Source organism: Lacerta agilis, chromosome 11, assembly GCF_009819535.1.
Source record: "Lacerta agilis isolate rLacAgi1 chromosome 11, rLacAgi1.pri, whole genome shotgun sequence".
In the NCBI taxonomy this organism is placed as follows: domain Eukaryota; kingdom Metazoa; phylum Chordata; class Lepidosauria; order Squamata; family Lacertidae; genus Lacerta; species Lacerta agilis.
In genome coordinates, this window is record NC_046322.1 from 22912833 (window position 1) to 22927092 (window position 14260).

The 14260-nt window shown below is 42.6% G+C and overlaps 1 protein-coding gene across 10 annotated transcripts in view; it reads right to left on the reverse strand.

The window, feature by feature from the left end:
• Nucleotides 1-14260, reverse strand: part of PDE4D (phosphodiesterase 4D) — a 622016-nt gene that overhangs the window by 22927 nt on the left and 584829 nt on the right. The window contains exon 1 of one of the 10 annotated variants that reach the window (XM_033163817.1): nt 3840-4431. The exons of the other annotated variants lie outside the window; for them this stretch is intronic. Coding sequence (XP_033019708.1) covers nt 3840-3887 — 48 coding nt within the window. The 5' untranslated portion in view covers nt 3888-4431. Of the gene's footprint in view, nt 1-3839; nt 4432-14260 lie in introns of those variants that run through there. 10 annotated transcript variants of the gene reach the window in all.

The following is a 14260-nucleotide window of genomic DNA, read 5'->3' on the forward strand; positions in this document are numbered from 1 at the left end:
CAAACATGTTTGCTAGGCCGTTAGGGAAATGCACACTGGCTTGGATAGCTCAGTCGGTAGAGAATGAGACTCTGAATCTCAGAGTTGTGGGTTCAAGCCCGACATCTGGCAAAAGATTCCTGCATTTCAGGGGGTTGGACTACATAACCCTTATGGTCCCAACTCTATGATTCTATGAATTAATAAATCACCAAACATTTCCATAGGCAGCAAAGACAGCCATCACACTTCATAGAAAGGGGTCATTTGTGCTTTTCCATTTCCACCTGGCAGCGAGGGGCTGCTCCCCCATGTGACATAAAACAGGGTGTGCGCCTTTCCCCTGTTCCTAGAGGTGTTTTCATACATGAGGCTTGGAAACAGCTCATCAGGTCATGAATGGAAAACCTGCACTGGCCAAAATGCACATTTGCATTGCCAATGCCCCTCCCACCAACGCTGTCTCCAAACTTAAGAACATGGAGCACGTTTTCTCAAACTCCTTATCTACCACTTTTCTCTGATATCCATTTTCCCATACAAACTGCATAACCTCAAAACAAAAAAATATGTGAGGGAAATGAGAGAAAATGGGCCAAGGTACATGCTTTGAAAGCAGTCCACACCCTTCCTTTCTTTTTGCTCAGCCACTCTCATTCGCTCTTTTAAATTTACATGGCTCTGCTTCTTTCATTTGTCATGTTTGCTTTAGACAGTTAAGCCTGCAAATGAGGAGCATATCTACCTGTTTACTGGGCAGCACTTATTTGATACAATATGTATGTCCCTCTTTGTGCAAATGCACAAGGTAGGAGAGGGTCCCTATCACTGGTTATTTCATGACAGCCAAGAGAACCTTCCCATTTTGGAGTGGAGGGAGGCAGCGGTTTGTTTCGATCCTTGGTGTTTTCCCGAAGGCACATCCATAAAGGACCTCAGAAATGTTCCAGGCGAGGACTGGCACATGCAAATTTCTCTCTGCAACTGGGGAACTATCCCCAGCAGCAGATGGCCACAAGGGGTCTTTAGCTCTGAGTAAGGTGGACATATGCATGTTACACTATCTTTGATTTCTCATTAAAGGGGGCACAGTGGGATATAAATATGGTTGGTCTCCTTCCATGGAGTGCTGAGCCAGGCGGGGAAATGATGACATGGGGCCCAAGGGCAAGCATCAGTAGTGGGCCTCTCAGGGTGCTGGGTGGTGGCACCTTAGAGCACTGGGAACTGTAGCTGTGAGAGGTAAACTATAGTTCCCAGGATTTTTTAAGAGAGAAAATTACTTGTGCTTTAAACGTATGGTACCTACTCAGCACAATACTGCAATCCTATAGAACCTCTCCTGGAAGTAATCCCTATTCAACTCAATGAAACTATTTCTCAAGTAGGCAAGTGTAGGATTGTGCTGTAAGGCTACAATCCTTTGCACATCTATCTAAGCCTCGTTGAATTCAGCAGGATGTACTTCCAAGTAACTGCTTAACTCCTACCTACTTCAATGGACTTTGCATCTATAGACATTGATTTCCTAGAAAAAGAAGTGCGACCAAAAAGGAGTCTAATTTACACCAAGCAATAGGATCCACAGCCATTTCATTTTCAGCTTTACAGAAACTAATAGTTCAGCTGCAAGCTTTTCAGGGGCAAAACAGCAAATTTTAAAAGTGATTCAATCCTTTTCTCTCCAGATGTAAAATGCATTTGTTGTCAAACACAATGATGCAAAACTGATCCATTGGAAAATCAACTGCTTACATTTTTTTAAATGATTCGGTAAAAAAGCCTGCACAGATAAAAAGATTCCCCCTACCCGCAAACCAGCAAAACTCATGCACTAAGCTTGGAAAAATAAAGCAGGAAAAAGTGTGTGTGTAGCAAAAAATCACTAACAAAACCAAACACCAGTACAACAGTATATCATTGAATACATATATTAAACTGTCTCATCACTTGAGGTTCTTACTCTGCTTGCTAAGATTTAATTAACAATAGTGCATGCACTTGAAAACTCAGTGCCACAATAAATGTCAGTGTGTATAGCTGCAAACTGCATGTGGGGTGACTGGCCAGAACAAACTTCAATATCACAACAAGGAGTGTTGAATACCCTCCCCTTTTTTGGTGGGGGTGGGGGGGTGGGTTGCTTGCAGCTGGTCACCCCACCCCCCGCTGGTTCTATCAAATCCGTATATCCACAGAGCACAGGGCAGCATACTTGCGGATTATCCCATTTTGGGGGCTTGCCCAAGCAGGTGAACTTCCCCAAGGCCACCCAGTGACCTTCAAAGAAGACTAGGGATTATGAGAACCCTGGCTTCCCTAGCAGAGTCTTCTCCAACCTGGTGCTCGCCTTCCTGATCGTTTATGACACCAAGCCTCATCAGCCTCAGCCAGTGTGGCCAATGGTCAGGGACAATGGGAGTGGTGGTTCAAAAGATCTGGAGGGCATCTGGTTGGAGAAGGCATTCCTAGTCCAAATCCAGCAGCCCGAACCACATAGGCTCTCTGTACTACTTGATACACAGGGCTAACCAACTATCTGTTGTCCGGCATTGAACGCAGAAGCACTGCATGCACACGACAGGTTGCTGGATGGGGATTTCTACACAGAGCAGCCTTTGGCTGGGAAATCCATGTGCGAAAGCCTGATTTCTTTTGCACACAGAATTCTCCTTGCTGACTTGGGATATTCGCCTGTACTTGACCAAGTGAGAACGGCATTGTTACTTGGGGGCAAAGTATTGCGAGTACTTGGAAGACAGAACCCTCAGGATCCTGAGCAAAGTAGAAGGCCCCTCTAATAATATAACATAAACAGAGCACTTGTAATATTTGAAAACAAGTTATCTGTCATATGGGAAAACCAGTTCTTGAAAAGAGAAATGCTCGAAATTCTGGAAACAAAAAATATTGGGTTGAGGTGAGTAGTCTGCTTTAGAATCAAAGTGCCTGGTGACCTAAATAGCTTATATCGAAGTTTAGCATTCTAAGACATCTTTGTTGGTCCTAAGCCAATACTGCAATTGATTTAACAATATGATGCATTTAACTGAAGTTCACTGATTTTATTTTACTGGACCATTATAGAACACACTGTATGAATATTAAGGAAAAGAGGATAATGTGGAAGTATTGCATGGGCATATAATTAAGGAACAACCCAGAGAAGATATACATGTCCCCCCCCCACCCTACCCCGTGATTTACTCTGGGAATCCAACACAGCATATTATGCTGCATGTGTTGAATAAATCAGTATACCCGCTAGTGTGAAAAGACAGAAAAGCCTATCGGGCTTTCTTTTATAGAAGCTTTGTAAACCAAGACTGATTTTCAGCATGTATAAATTGCAAGACAGGTCAACATTCAGGGAAGACAATTTTCAGCCTCCCATGATTTCAGATGAGATTTAATCAACAGAAGCTGTGTGTCGCATACAGGAAACCAGAATATGCTATTAAAACACATCCTTGGAAACAGAGATCTACGTTGTGATCAGAAAGCATTATGAATGCATGCATTCAGCCAGCCAGCCAATATTAGTCGCACGATCTATTTAACTAAGTTCCCCTTGGTTAATGGAATATGGCACAATAGTTCCAATCTGATATTTGCCAAAAAGCAGACTTCAACTTTATTATAGGCATAATCAGGCGTGACTGAAAAATGAAGGATCTCTTTCCACAGCTACCAGCTAGTTATTACAAGCTGTTCTAATATACCAATACAGTCTCAGTCTATAATGCAAATAAAAACAACCACAGCTTTCAAATGATTATTTCCACAATTTTGTTTTTTTCATAATTTATGCTTTCAATCAGACAAGTATGGTTAAAAAGTAAAGAAGAACACATTCCTACCTTTATGTAGCCCCAAGACACTGAGAGTAAATAGTTTGCTTCGGGCATTTTTGATTTTTTTTACTGTTACCAATTTAAAACAGAATTTTCCAGTCCTCTGCTGTTACTGAGATAACAGGGGGAAGTATGCTGAATTCTTTTAAATGGATTTTGCTTTTCAGTTTGTTAGTTTTGTTGATCTATTGATTCCCTGCTATTAGGTACACAAGAGAACATCTAACTGGCATTCCAGTTGTGAGATCTTCTGGCTATATGAGAGCCATTTGCAAAATTCCAAAGTGCAGTAAAATTCAAGGACTTGGTTGGAAAGACATATTTCACCAGCTGAAGAGAAATCTGAAGAGCGGAAAGAGATCTGCATATTTCCAGAACACCACGACTTAATGAATTATGTATGCCAAGATGCTCAGCTGCTGAAGGAGGCTTGTTCTATATCAACAGCCTACCAAATAAGAATCTGCAGGGAAGCTACAACCAGTGTCAAGTAATCCCTCCCATTAATCTCAGATAAGAGCCAATCACGTCCCTGCCGAAATATATAAAAGCAGAAGAGAAAGCCATGACATGTGTGTGCTAGTTTCTGATTGGGCAGCATAGGTGAATCTCTTGGGGAAAGGGTAGTTCTCTTCTTTTGCGCTAAATGCCATTTAATAATGGCTTCCCTGCAGCATTACCTCTGTGCAGACATGATTAATTAGCTGAACTTTTGTGTTTGTGTGTGTGTGTGTGTGTGTCAGTAGCATTGACTAGCTCAGTGAGAGGGGCTCATTGCACCCATTCAACGAGGCAGAAGTGACTGCTCAGCTCAGGCTAAATGTCATTGGCTTATTAGCTCACTGCATTTTTTTATTTCAAAAGCAGCACATTTTCTAGAGCACTTTATTTATTTTTAAACAGCTGAACATGATGAAAACCCTTGCAAAACTGTTTAGCTAAGTCTCCAGTGCAGCAATTCTACTGCATTTCAATCTGACAGCATCCATATTGCATTGCTAGGTGTGTACACACAGCCCCTGGTCAGCCTGGTAGCTCACATACAGAGTGTCCCAAAAAGAGGGGGAAATTAGATAGCAGCACTTACGAGTATCAACCCTGTACTACATTTCAAGCCAGGTGCAAGCATTTCGTGAAGCAATATGAACAAAGAAACCAGAGTCAACAAAAGAGTTGCCGTAGCACTGCAGCTTCCCCTCTTTGCGTCATCACAAACAGAATCAATTTACAGAGGGATGGCCGTTGTCAGTGTGCTGCAGGGAACACGAGACAGAATCCGGCAACACCTTAAAGACCAACTTCTTAGTTGCATGGTAAGATCTCAGAGACTGTATCCCTCTCCATCAGCTGAACGAAGCATTAACTTCGGTGTTACCAATTTATGAAACCATCCATAAGGGATTTTTATATGTGTGTTACTGAGTTCTCACTGGAAGGACAGAGCCTGAAGCTGAGGCTGCAATACTTTGGCCACCTCATGAGAAGAGAAGACTCCCTGGAAAAGACCCTGATGCTGGGAAAGATGGAGGGCACAAGGAGAAGGAGACGACAGAGGATGAGATGGTTGGACAGTGTTCTCAAAGCTACTAACATGGGTCTGACCAAACTGTGGGAGGCAGTGGAAGACAGGAGTGCCTGGCATGCTCTGGTCCATGGGGTCACAAAGAGTCGGACACGACTAAACAACAACAACAACAATGTCCACTGAAAATAGGCCAAAGAGCAAACGGCAATCTCTATCTGTGAAACATCTAGCCAGAATGCAACGTGCTGCAAGGGTTATATTTCTTTCGAAAACATGGAAGTACATTTTGCTCAATTAAACAGTAATATTTAGTATTTGTGTGCCACTTTCCCTAATTACTAAAATTACTAAATCAGTAAACCACCAAGTAAAGTAAGCCACTACTGTTCCCCCCAAATTACAGTTAGGACGTCAAGGATGAAAGATTGGGGCTGCTCAATTAAGTAAAGCTTTACGTGAATGTATGGCTACGCCCTAAACCACACCAGCTTTATTCTAAAGTGTTTCATTGAGTACCTTCATATAGTTGAATTACACCGCCATCCGGTATTCAAAAAAGGCCTACACAGGCACCCACCCACCCCACTTACACACGAGGACCATGCTTATGCATGTTGTTGCTAAATAAATAAATAAATTGGCCTTCTCTTGCTCAGGGCTGCTGCCCATGCAAGGGAAGGCGGCCTTCGATTGACCAGTGGTGTGGAGTGGGAGACACCTTTGCATCTACCTTGCTCTACGCCTCGCACCCACAACCCCATCCTGGCACCAATTCTGCTGGGCGCCCTTCTTGGCCCTCCATGACCAGCTGCTGCCACTGCCACATGCACTGGCTCCCCTCAGACAGGCAGGCAAAGGCCCCAATAAATTTTCAGGTTGAGTCTCTTCTCTCTCCGTCTCTATCTCTCTTTCTCTTCCCTTTGTGCGCCCTTCCTATTAAAGGGGGGTACTCCCCACTTTACGCGATTTCACTTATGCACGTGGAGCCTCAGAACGTAAACCCCACATAAGTGTGTGTGTGTGGGGGGGCATACTGTAATTCCAAAAAAGGAAAATGTTGCCATGCACAATCATATAGAAAGTTTGCATCTCCCCCAAGACAAATTTCAGTGTGCTGGTTAACACACAATGCCAGCCCATAACCTGTACATGCCCTGATTAAAAATTACTTCCTCTCTTTGGTGCAAACCATTGTTTTCTGTTATTCAAGAAAACAAACTATGGTTTGACCTTGGAAATTGGCTTCAAATCACAGTTTGCCGTATTTGGGCAAAAGCATCAAATTATGGTTTGTACTAAAGAGGAAGTAATTCATGTAAGGGTAAGAGGAGAGCTCAATATATACTTCCCTACCTTGGAATAAGTCCAAGATTGCATTGTAAAGTTTGTTCAAGCAATGTCAAACTGTGGTATAGCTGGACAGAGTACCTCTGAGGAAACCACAAATGGTTTTTGTTAGTTTGATGGGGAATTGCCTCTTCTGGGCAGTATTACTCAGTCCTGCTGCATGCTGATAACAATTCGGGGTACAGTGAGCGGGTGAAAAAGAGGTCAGGTCTCCTCCACCTTTAAGAGTGATTTATCTACAATGATATCCACAATTTTATTTGTATACCACTTAAGAGAACTTTTAAAGCAGTTGATAAATCTTCTAAATAAATAAAGATTAAAAAGAACAAGTTTATTTGTAATAGTGTGTCACCTTTACATTCAGAATGTGTGGATTAACCAACTCAATAAAAATATGGTTGTAAGAAAAGGTATTTCTGGAAATATTTGTCATTCACAACAAGGCGAATGGATATCTGCATTGACAATGCAAATTATATTCTCAATAACTATACTATATTTTAAACTCAAACAATAGTGAATTTTAAAACCAAAAATAATCAAAGACTCATTTAAAAGATGCCATATATTCTGGGATTTAAAGTACTGTGAAATTCCATCTTCAAGCTTCTCTATGCAATGAGCTGCACTTTAGACTGAGTCTACCTATACAGGGCTTGGTTGTCCCAAGCAGCACTTCTGCCTTGCAGTCTCCCCCCCCCCCCGCCCAGTCAAACCATGAATTCTGTTTTAAAACAAACAATGGTTAGCTGATAAACAAGCCAGCCTCAGACCATGGTTTATGAGGCTGGTTCGTTTAACCACTGTTCCTTTTAAACAGGGATTCAATGCTAAACGGAGATTCACTGTAATCGCAGCAGAAGTCCTCCTCCTGGTCATAAGGGATGAGAAGACAGGAGAATGGGTATGGTTTAGCATTCAAGTGTATCAGCTCTACGAAATCCTGAGCCCCAAAACTTACAACCCACTTCTATGCATGCTTACCGAGAAGTTAGTCCTACTGAATTTAATAGGACTTTTCCGCAGGGAATCAAAGATTTGTAGAGTTGGAAGGGACCATGAGTGTCATCTAGTCCAACCCCCTGCAATGCAGGAATGTTTTGCCCAACATGGAGCTCGAACCCATCACCCTGAGATTTGAGTGTCTCATGCTCTACCAACTCAGCTATCCCCAGCTTTCAAAATGAAAGCTGACTTTAAATTTCAAAAATCGAATGAAGTAAAGTCAAGTCTGCTTGGTCCATTTTACCTCTAATCCAGGCAACATAGCCTAGCACATGGCTTTACACCAAAGTGACATCTGGTTGGGTAGGACCTGCCCCACTCTCTGAAGTTGTGCACTGTAATGCAATTTCACATTAGAATTCCAGGTATACTATACTTTGGTGCTTTAACAAACCCCCGAAACATGTGAGGTTCAGGATTAAAATAATAAACCAGGGCTATGATCAGTGCGACACTGATGAACTAAACAGAAAAGGCCAGTAAACCGCAAAAAAACCTGAATATCTCTTAATGTGCATTTATGTATAATACGGGGAATAGGATGTTCAGAGATCATCGTCCTAAGGGACTCTTTCTTGAACAGAGTAGAGTAACCTAATTCCAGGGTTGCTATCACATTCAAAAGGTTTAAGCAAACCACAGCAACAACAGCCACTTTAGATTGTCTGCTAGCCTGACCTACTTGGGTAATTAATCGGTCTATTATTTTCACACTGATACATTTAACACCCAGACCAGGTAATTTAAATAACAGAAATTTTTATTATTTATGTGAGATGTAGTTTTCTATTAAGGAACATCTGGAAAACGACTGAAGAGCAGTCCTAGTCAAAGTGATTTTGTAGGTTCTGAAGCACTTGCAAAATACGGCAAAAATCTATTAATAGAAGTAACGGTGTGGTAAGTGCATATACTACTGGGGGGGGGCAACTGTCTGCTTTCAGTCTTAGAGGAGGAATATGACATGTCACTGAGGGTGCCTTGACTTATTAAAAGAAGCAGCTTTTCCAATTGCCACATTTTCCTTCTGCATGAATTTAAACATTATGGGATGTGAAAGACAAATAAAAGTCAGATTCCGATACCCAGCAAAACGCAGGCTTGTCATTTACAGGGATCTTGGTCACCATTAGTGATTAGAAATGGCGGAGATGGTGACTCAGAGCCCCTGATTTGCAGTACATTCACAGCAGCATGAACACAGCTCAGCCCTGATTGAACTCTCATCAGCTGCAGAACTGAGCCAGTGTTTTGGGGACCACAAGCCTCCTGAAAAGCTTCTTGCAAAGAATTTGAATTTCTTGTCTTAATCAAGAGCCAGTAAATTAAGAGAAGGGCTCAACCACAAGGCAGCATGTGCTCTGTTGCACTTGTGGAATTTATTCACCTTCCTTTGTGTAAAGACCAGGTCCTTGATCTCACAGACAGAGCATTTGTGCAAAATTCTTTATGCAAGCAGGCACTTTCCATAAGTTAGGTTAGCATAAGACACAGTTGTTCCCTGTGCACATTTCTCCCACTGTAGTGATAGGAAAGAAGGCAGAAGAGGATAGCTGATTTTGCTAATAGAGACAGAATTACAATGTATGCAGAGGAAAACTGAAATGAGCAGACAATGGGCAGCTAGAGGTGCACAGCTTTAATCTCCTCAGAAATGCTTTTCTGTGACTCTGACCTAGATACTACACACAACAGCATTTAGAGCGAAAGAAAATAATCCCAAGAGTACATTTATATTAAAAACATGAATTGGTTTTAGCTGAAGGAGGGGCTCAATCAGTGATTCAATTACACCAGCACCAACCCTCTGGGTGCACCTGGGAAGGCACCTACAAAAGGGTCATGTTGAAATTTATGTGTTACAAATATTTTTTCAGCTGATGTATCTTAACCATGACTTACACAATATGTTTGTCAACTTGGCAGATTTACTTCAGCACCCTTACAATGTCAACTTGTGCACCCATATGGCAGGGTGGCAATGAAACTGAGGCTGAATCTGTTGAATAGTGAAAGGCCAGAGAAACTGTTTGAAATAGGTTCTAAAATTCCATGTTTCAATTTCTTTTTGGATCCATCTGAAGCCTAAACTGATAGAGAAGCAAGAAAGCTAAAAATAGGATGGTCTGATCTACTAGATTTTGCGACAGCAAAGTTAGTAATAGAATGGGTTGGTTCTTTTCCAGGTCCTCACAGCCCATTAATTTGCATCATTTCAGCTATCATTACAGCCATTGTGCAAGATAAGTCACTATTACCCCAATATTATAGGAAATGGAATGAATCTGAGTGCCATTTCCAAGGCCACTCAGTAAAGTGACATCTGATGCAAGGTTTGTTCCAGGAACACCCTGGTTCACACCTCACTCTTAACTATAAAACTATAGTAACTAATGAAACACATGGCACTAATATAAAGCTAATGCTACTTCTGTTTCCTATTAAAATATTGCTAGAAATATAGTCCTCATCCTCATTCCAAAGCACACGCTCTTCGGGATTCTGTTCAGAGTAGGGTACGAATGAGACTTTTGAGTATAGGTCTGAAAAGAGGTTCAAAAAATAAAAATAAGTATTAACTACAAACAACCCCGAAGCTGCCCAGCCTGAAGACCTTATGGGAGCCCCTCAATCTGAACTACCCCAGACACCTCAAGCAACATGGCATGAATGTCAGCAGGACCACCTGTAGCCAACAGTCTGGGGAGGCCTGTGGACAGGGTTGATCTGTAGAATTAGAGGCGGAAGTCAAACTTGCTCCTAGCCCCAAGCTTCATGGGAGTAAGGGGCCTCTTTGGAAACAGAGAACCTGGAAGGCAGCTGGGCCCAAGCAGGGTCTGGGTTCAAGACTGCGAGTTGCTGGAACAGAACACACCCGTAGCTCTATGCAACCCAGCCTGTTGTTTCTACCCTGATGGACTTGGAGTTCCCTTGGTGTTCTGGTGTTTGGCCAACTTCCTGTCATTGGGATCTAGCTCTCCCACCTTGTACCTGTCTCAGGGACCAAGGCAGGACAGATGCTCTCCCAGAGCACTCAAGAGCAAAAGTGAGACGTGCCAAGCCAAGACTGCACCCTGCATGAAATGCCCACCCTAGAACACACACACACACACACACACGGGAATCCTTTGCATTTCCCAGGGGTTCTTCAGCTAACAACTCAATATGAAAATGGTTCCCAGAAGCAGAATGTTCAAAAACCACAGTTTTAGGACACCCTGTCAAAAAACACTGTTTGGTTGAATGATGGGGGTTTTAGGTAGAATGAAGCATCTCTTTGTGCACTAAACTTGTAATAATTACTTTTGCAATGTACTGTATAAAGTTTTGGCATTGCCGTGTGTACACTACACAGTTCTGTTCAATTCTGTTTGCATGTACTGCCCTCTACTGATAATAAACGGTATCTTAAAGCAGCTATTTTGTTTTTTCTAAGCGTTGTTGCACTGCAGACTACCTAGCAAAGTTTGCTCAGTCACTGCAATCAACTATTGCTTGTATGCCTGCAGCTGTGAATAAGGCTGCTTAAAAGTTTTGCAAACTAAGGTACAATTATTACTGCATTCCGAACATTAATAGGTAGAGTAAAATATTTCTGTTAACAATATTCTTGGGTTTGTGTGTTTATATATAGCAGACCTATGTACACAGCAGTTTGTAGAAATTGAAAATTGGAAATGACTTTTACTCATTGTACCAGCTAAAACTTTCACCCATCTGCTGCCCTCCAGATGTGGCTGGACTACAATTAATCCAACAACAACTGGAAGGTGCCAGGTTACTCTACTAAGGGAAAGGCTCGGGCCTTCAAAGTGTGGCTTTGCATGACTTCTTAAATGTTACCAAACCGGGGAAATAAATTTACCCGTATGTAAAGGAAGAGTGGCTCATCATTTCTTTGAAGACTTCTCTGATTTAAATCCAGTTTAAAGAACCATAGGCAGGTTACCTCATCCCAATCTCCCCCGCTATGTTGAGGAGTATTGTATTTATGTTTAAATTATAGTCATTATTTATACATTTCTTCATTCTGGACAATGTGTACACATAAATAAAGGTAAAGGACTCCTGACAGTTAAGTCCAGTCGCAAATGACTCTGGGGTTGCGGCGCTCATCTCGCTTTACTAGCCAAGAGAGCCGGCGTTTGTCTGCAGACAGTTTTTCTGAGTCATGTGGCCAACATGACTAAACCGCTTCTGGTGAAACCAGAGCAGCAAACAGAAGCACCATTTACCTTCCTGCCGGAGCGGTACCTATTTACCTACTTGCACTGGTGTGCTTTCAAACTGCTAGGTTGGCAGAAGCTGGGACTGAACAACGGTAGCTCACCCCGTCCTGAGGATTCGAATTGCTGCCCTTCCAATCGGCAAGCCCAAGGCTCAGTGGTTTACACCACAGCGCCACCTTCGTCCCTGTACACCTACCTACCAACAACCTATACAGGAGCTGTTCATATCATCACCCTAAGCAGTGTTGAGAATATTTATCTTATGAAGCTATGCCTAACTTATTTATATCACAATCAGCACTTAATTTTTATTCTGCTACACGACTGGGCCAATGAGATATGTAACTGAAATTGACATTAACTGCACGGCTGCTCTGCACCGTATTGTTGTATTTTGTACTGTTATAAAAACAAGTTATTAAAAGAATAAAGATTGGGTGAGTCGTTGTCAAGTTGCCTCCAATCCTGTCTGTCTTTCAGCAAGGCTGACTTGGAATCTCACTGCAAGAGGGACAAAAGAACTGTGTGTGTGTGTGTGTGTGAGGTGTGGGGGCAGGAAGTTCTCGACATGAATGTCATCACACCGTCAGCATAAACAAAAAATCTATATTGTTGGACACAGAGCCACGTTTCAGCACCACACATATGCAAAGTGTTGGGAAGGATGGTGCAGAGGAATTTTTTTTGCCAAGCAGAGTGTGCTTGTTTATTTAAGAAACTTCTATCCAGACTTTCCACTTAACAGTGGTGCCTCGCAAGACGAAATTAATTCGTTCTGCGAGTGCTGTCGTCTGGCGAAAATTTCGTCTTGCAAAGCACCAACGGGGGAAGAGCGGTTTGACGGGGGGGGGGAATCGCAAACTTTTTTCGTCTTGTGAGTCAGCCTTTCGTTAGCGAATGCCTTTCGTCTAGCGAGGCACTACTGTATATGTGGGTTACAGTAATAAAAAAGTAACAATAAAACACAATCAAATATTTAATCAAGCAAGGCTAGAACCAGCAAAATATATTTAGTATGTTCACTTCACAGCATTTCTAACACAGCTATCCTGTTTCAGGCTAAGATTTCAAAACAAGGCCAGAAAGGCAAAACTACAAATGGCACCACCAGAGGGCCACCCTCCACAACACTATTCTTGTCTGCCTACTGCTTTCAGGGTGGGTTTTAAGGCTTATGGGCTGCACAACACTTGCCAGGGTGAAGTTATTACACAGTGAGTGAGAAAGTGTGTGTGTGTGTGTGTGTGTGTGTGTGTGTGTGTGTGAGTGAGAGAGAGAGATTATGTTTCTGCTTTATTGCCTATAAATGCTCTTTTAATCTTAATCAAGTCAGCTTCTGACAACAAACAGGCTTTTCGCTGCAGAACAACTACAGTCATGCCTTGGGTTATGTGTGCTTCAGGGTGCTTTTTGGGGGGGGTTCCGAACGTGGGCGAGCATGCACAGAAGCGGTCTGCGCAGTTTGCGCATGCGCAGAAGTGCGATATTGCCGCTCGGGTTACAAACTTTTCAGGGTGCGAACGGCACCCCGGAACAGATTGGGTCCATAACCCGAGGTACCACTGTAGGCTCTTTTAGGTTTTAGATTGTAAGCAGCAATAGAAATACCTGTACTGATACTCTGTTTAGAAAAAACTAATTGCACAGAAAATATTACATAGTGAAAGGATGCAGCTCCAATATGTGCTTCTCTGCTTCTTATGGTGAAGGAAGTGGTGATAAATACTACTAGGTAATGCCCTGCCTCCAAGGAACCCAAACTCCCAGCAGCCCCAGCTAAAACAGTCAAACCTGGAAAAATCATTATCGCCTGTGTGGGGCCTGAGTTTGGATGCAATGCTAAGCCCAACAGTAGCTTCACCCCAGGATGTGTAGCAGCAAGTCCAGGAAGGGAGCGCAGTAGTTGCTGTCTTTGCTCCAGAACCTGTATACAGTCATACCTTGGTTCTTGAACTTAATCCATTCCGGAAGTCCGTTTGACTCCCAAAACTGTTCGAAAACCAAGGCACAGCTTCCGATTGGCTGCAGGAACTTCCTGCACTCAAGCAGAAGCCGCATCAGATGTCCAGGTTCCAAAAAAACATTCGAAAACAGGAACACTTACTTCCGGGTTTTCGGCGTTCGGGAGCCGATTTGTTTGTCAACTAAGCCGTTCAAGAACCAAGGCATGACGTGTACGTTTGCTCACTCATGCAAAGCCATAGTTTGGCTTCGTATGCTACATCTGAACTGCGTCAATGCCTCTCATTAAAAGAAGCGAGAAAGAGATAAAAGGCAGCTACACATCTTATTTTTCTAACAGAATCTGTTTCATCCAG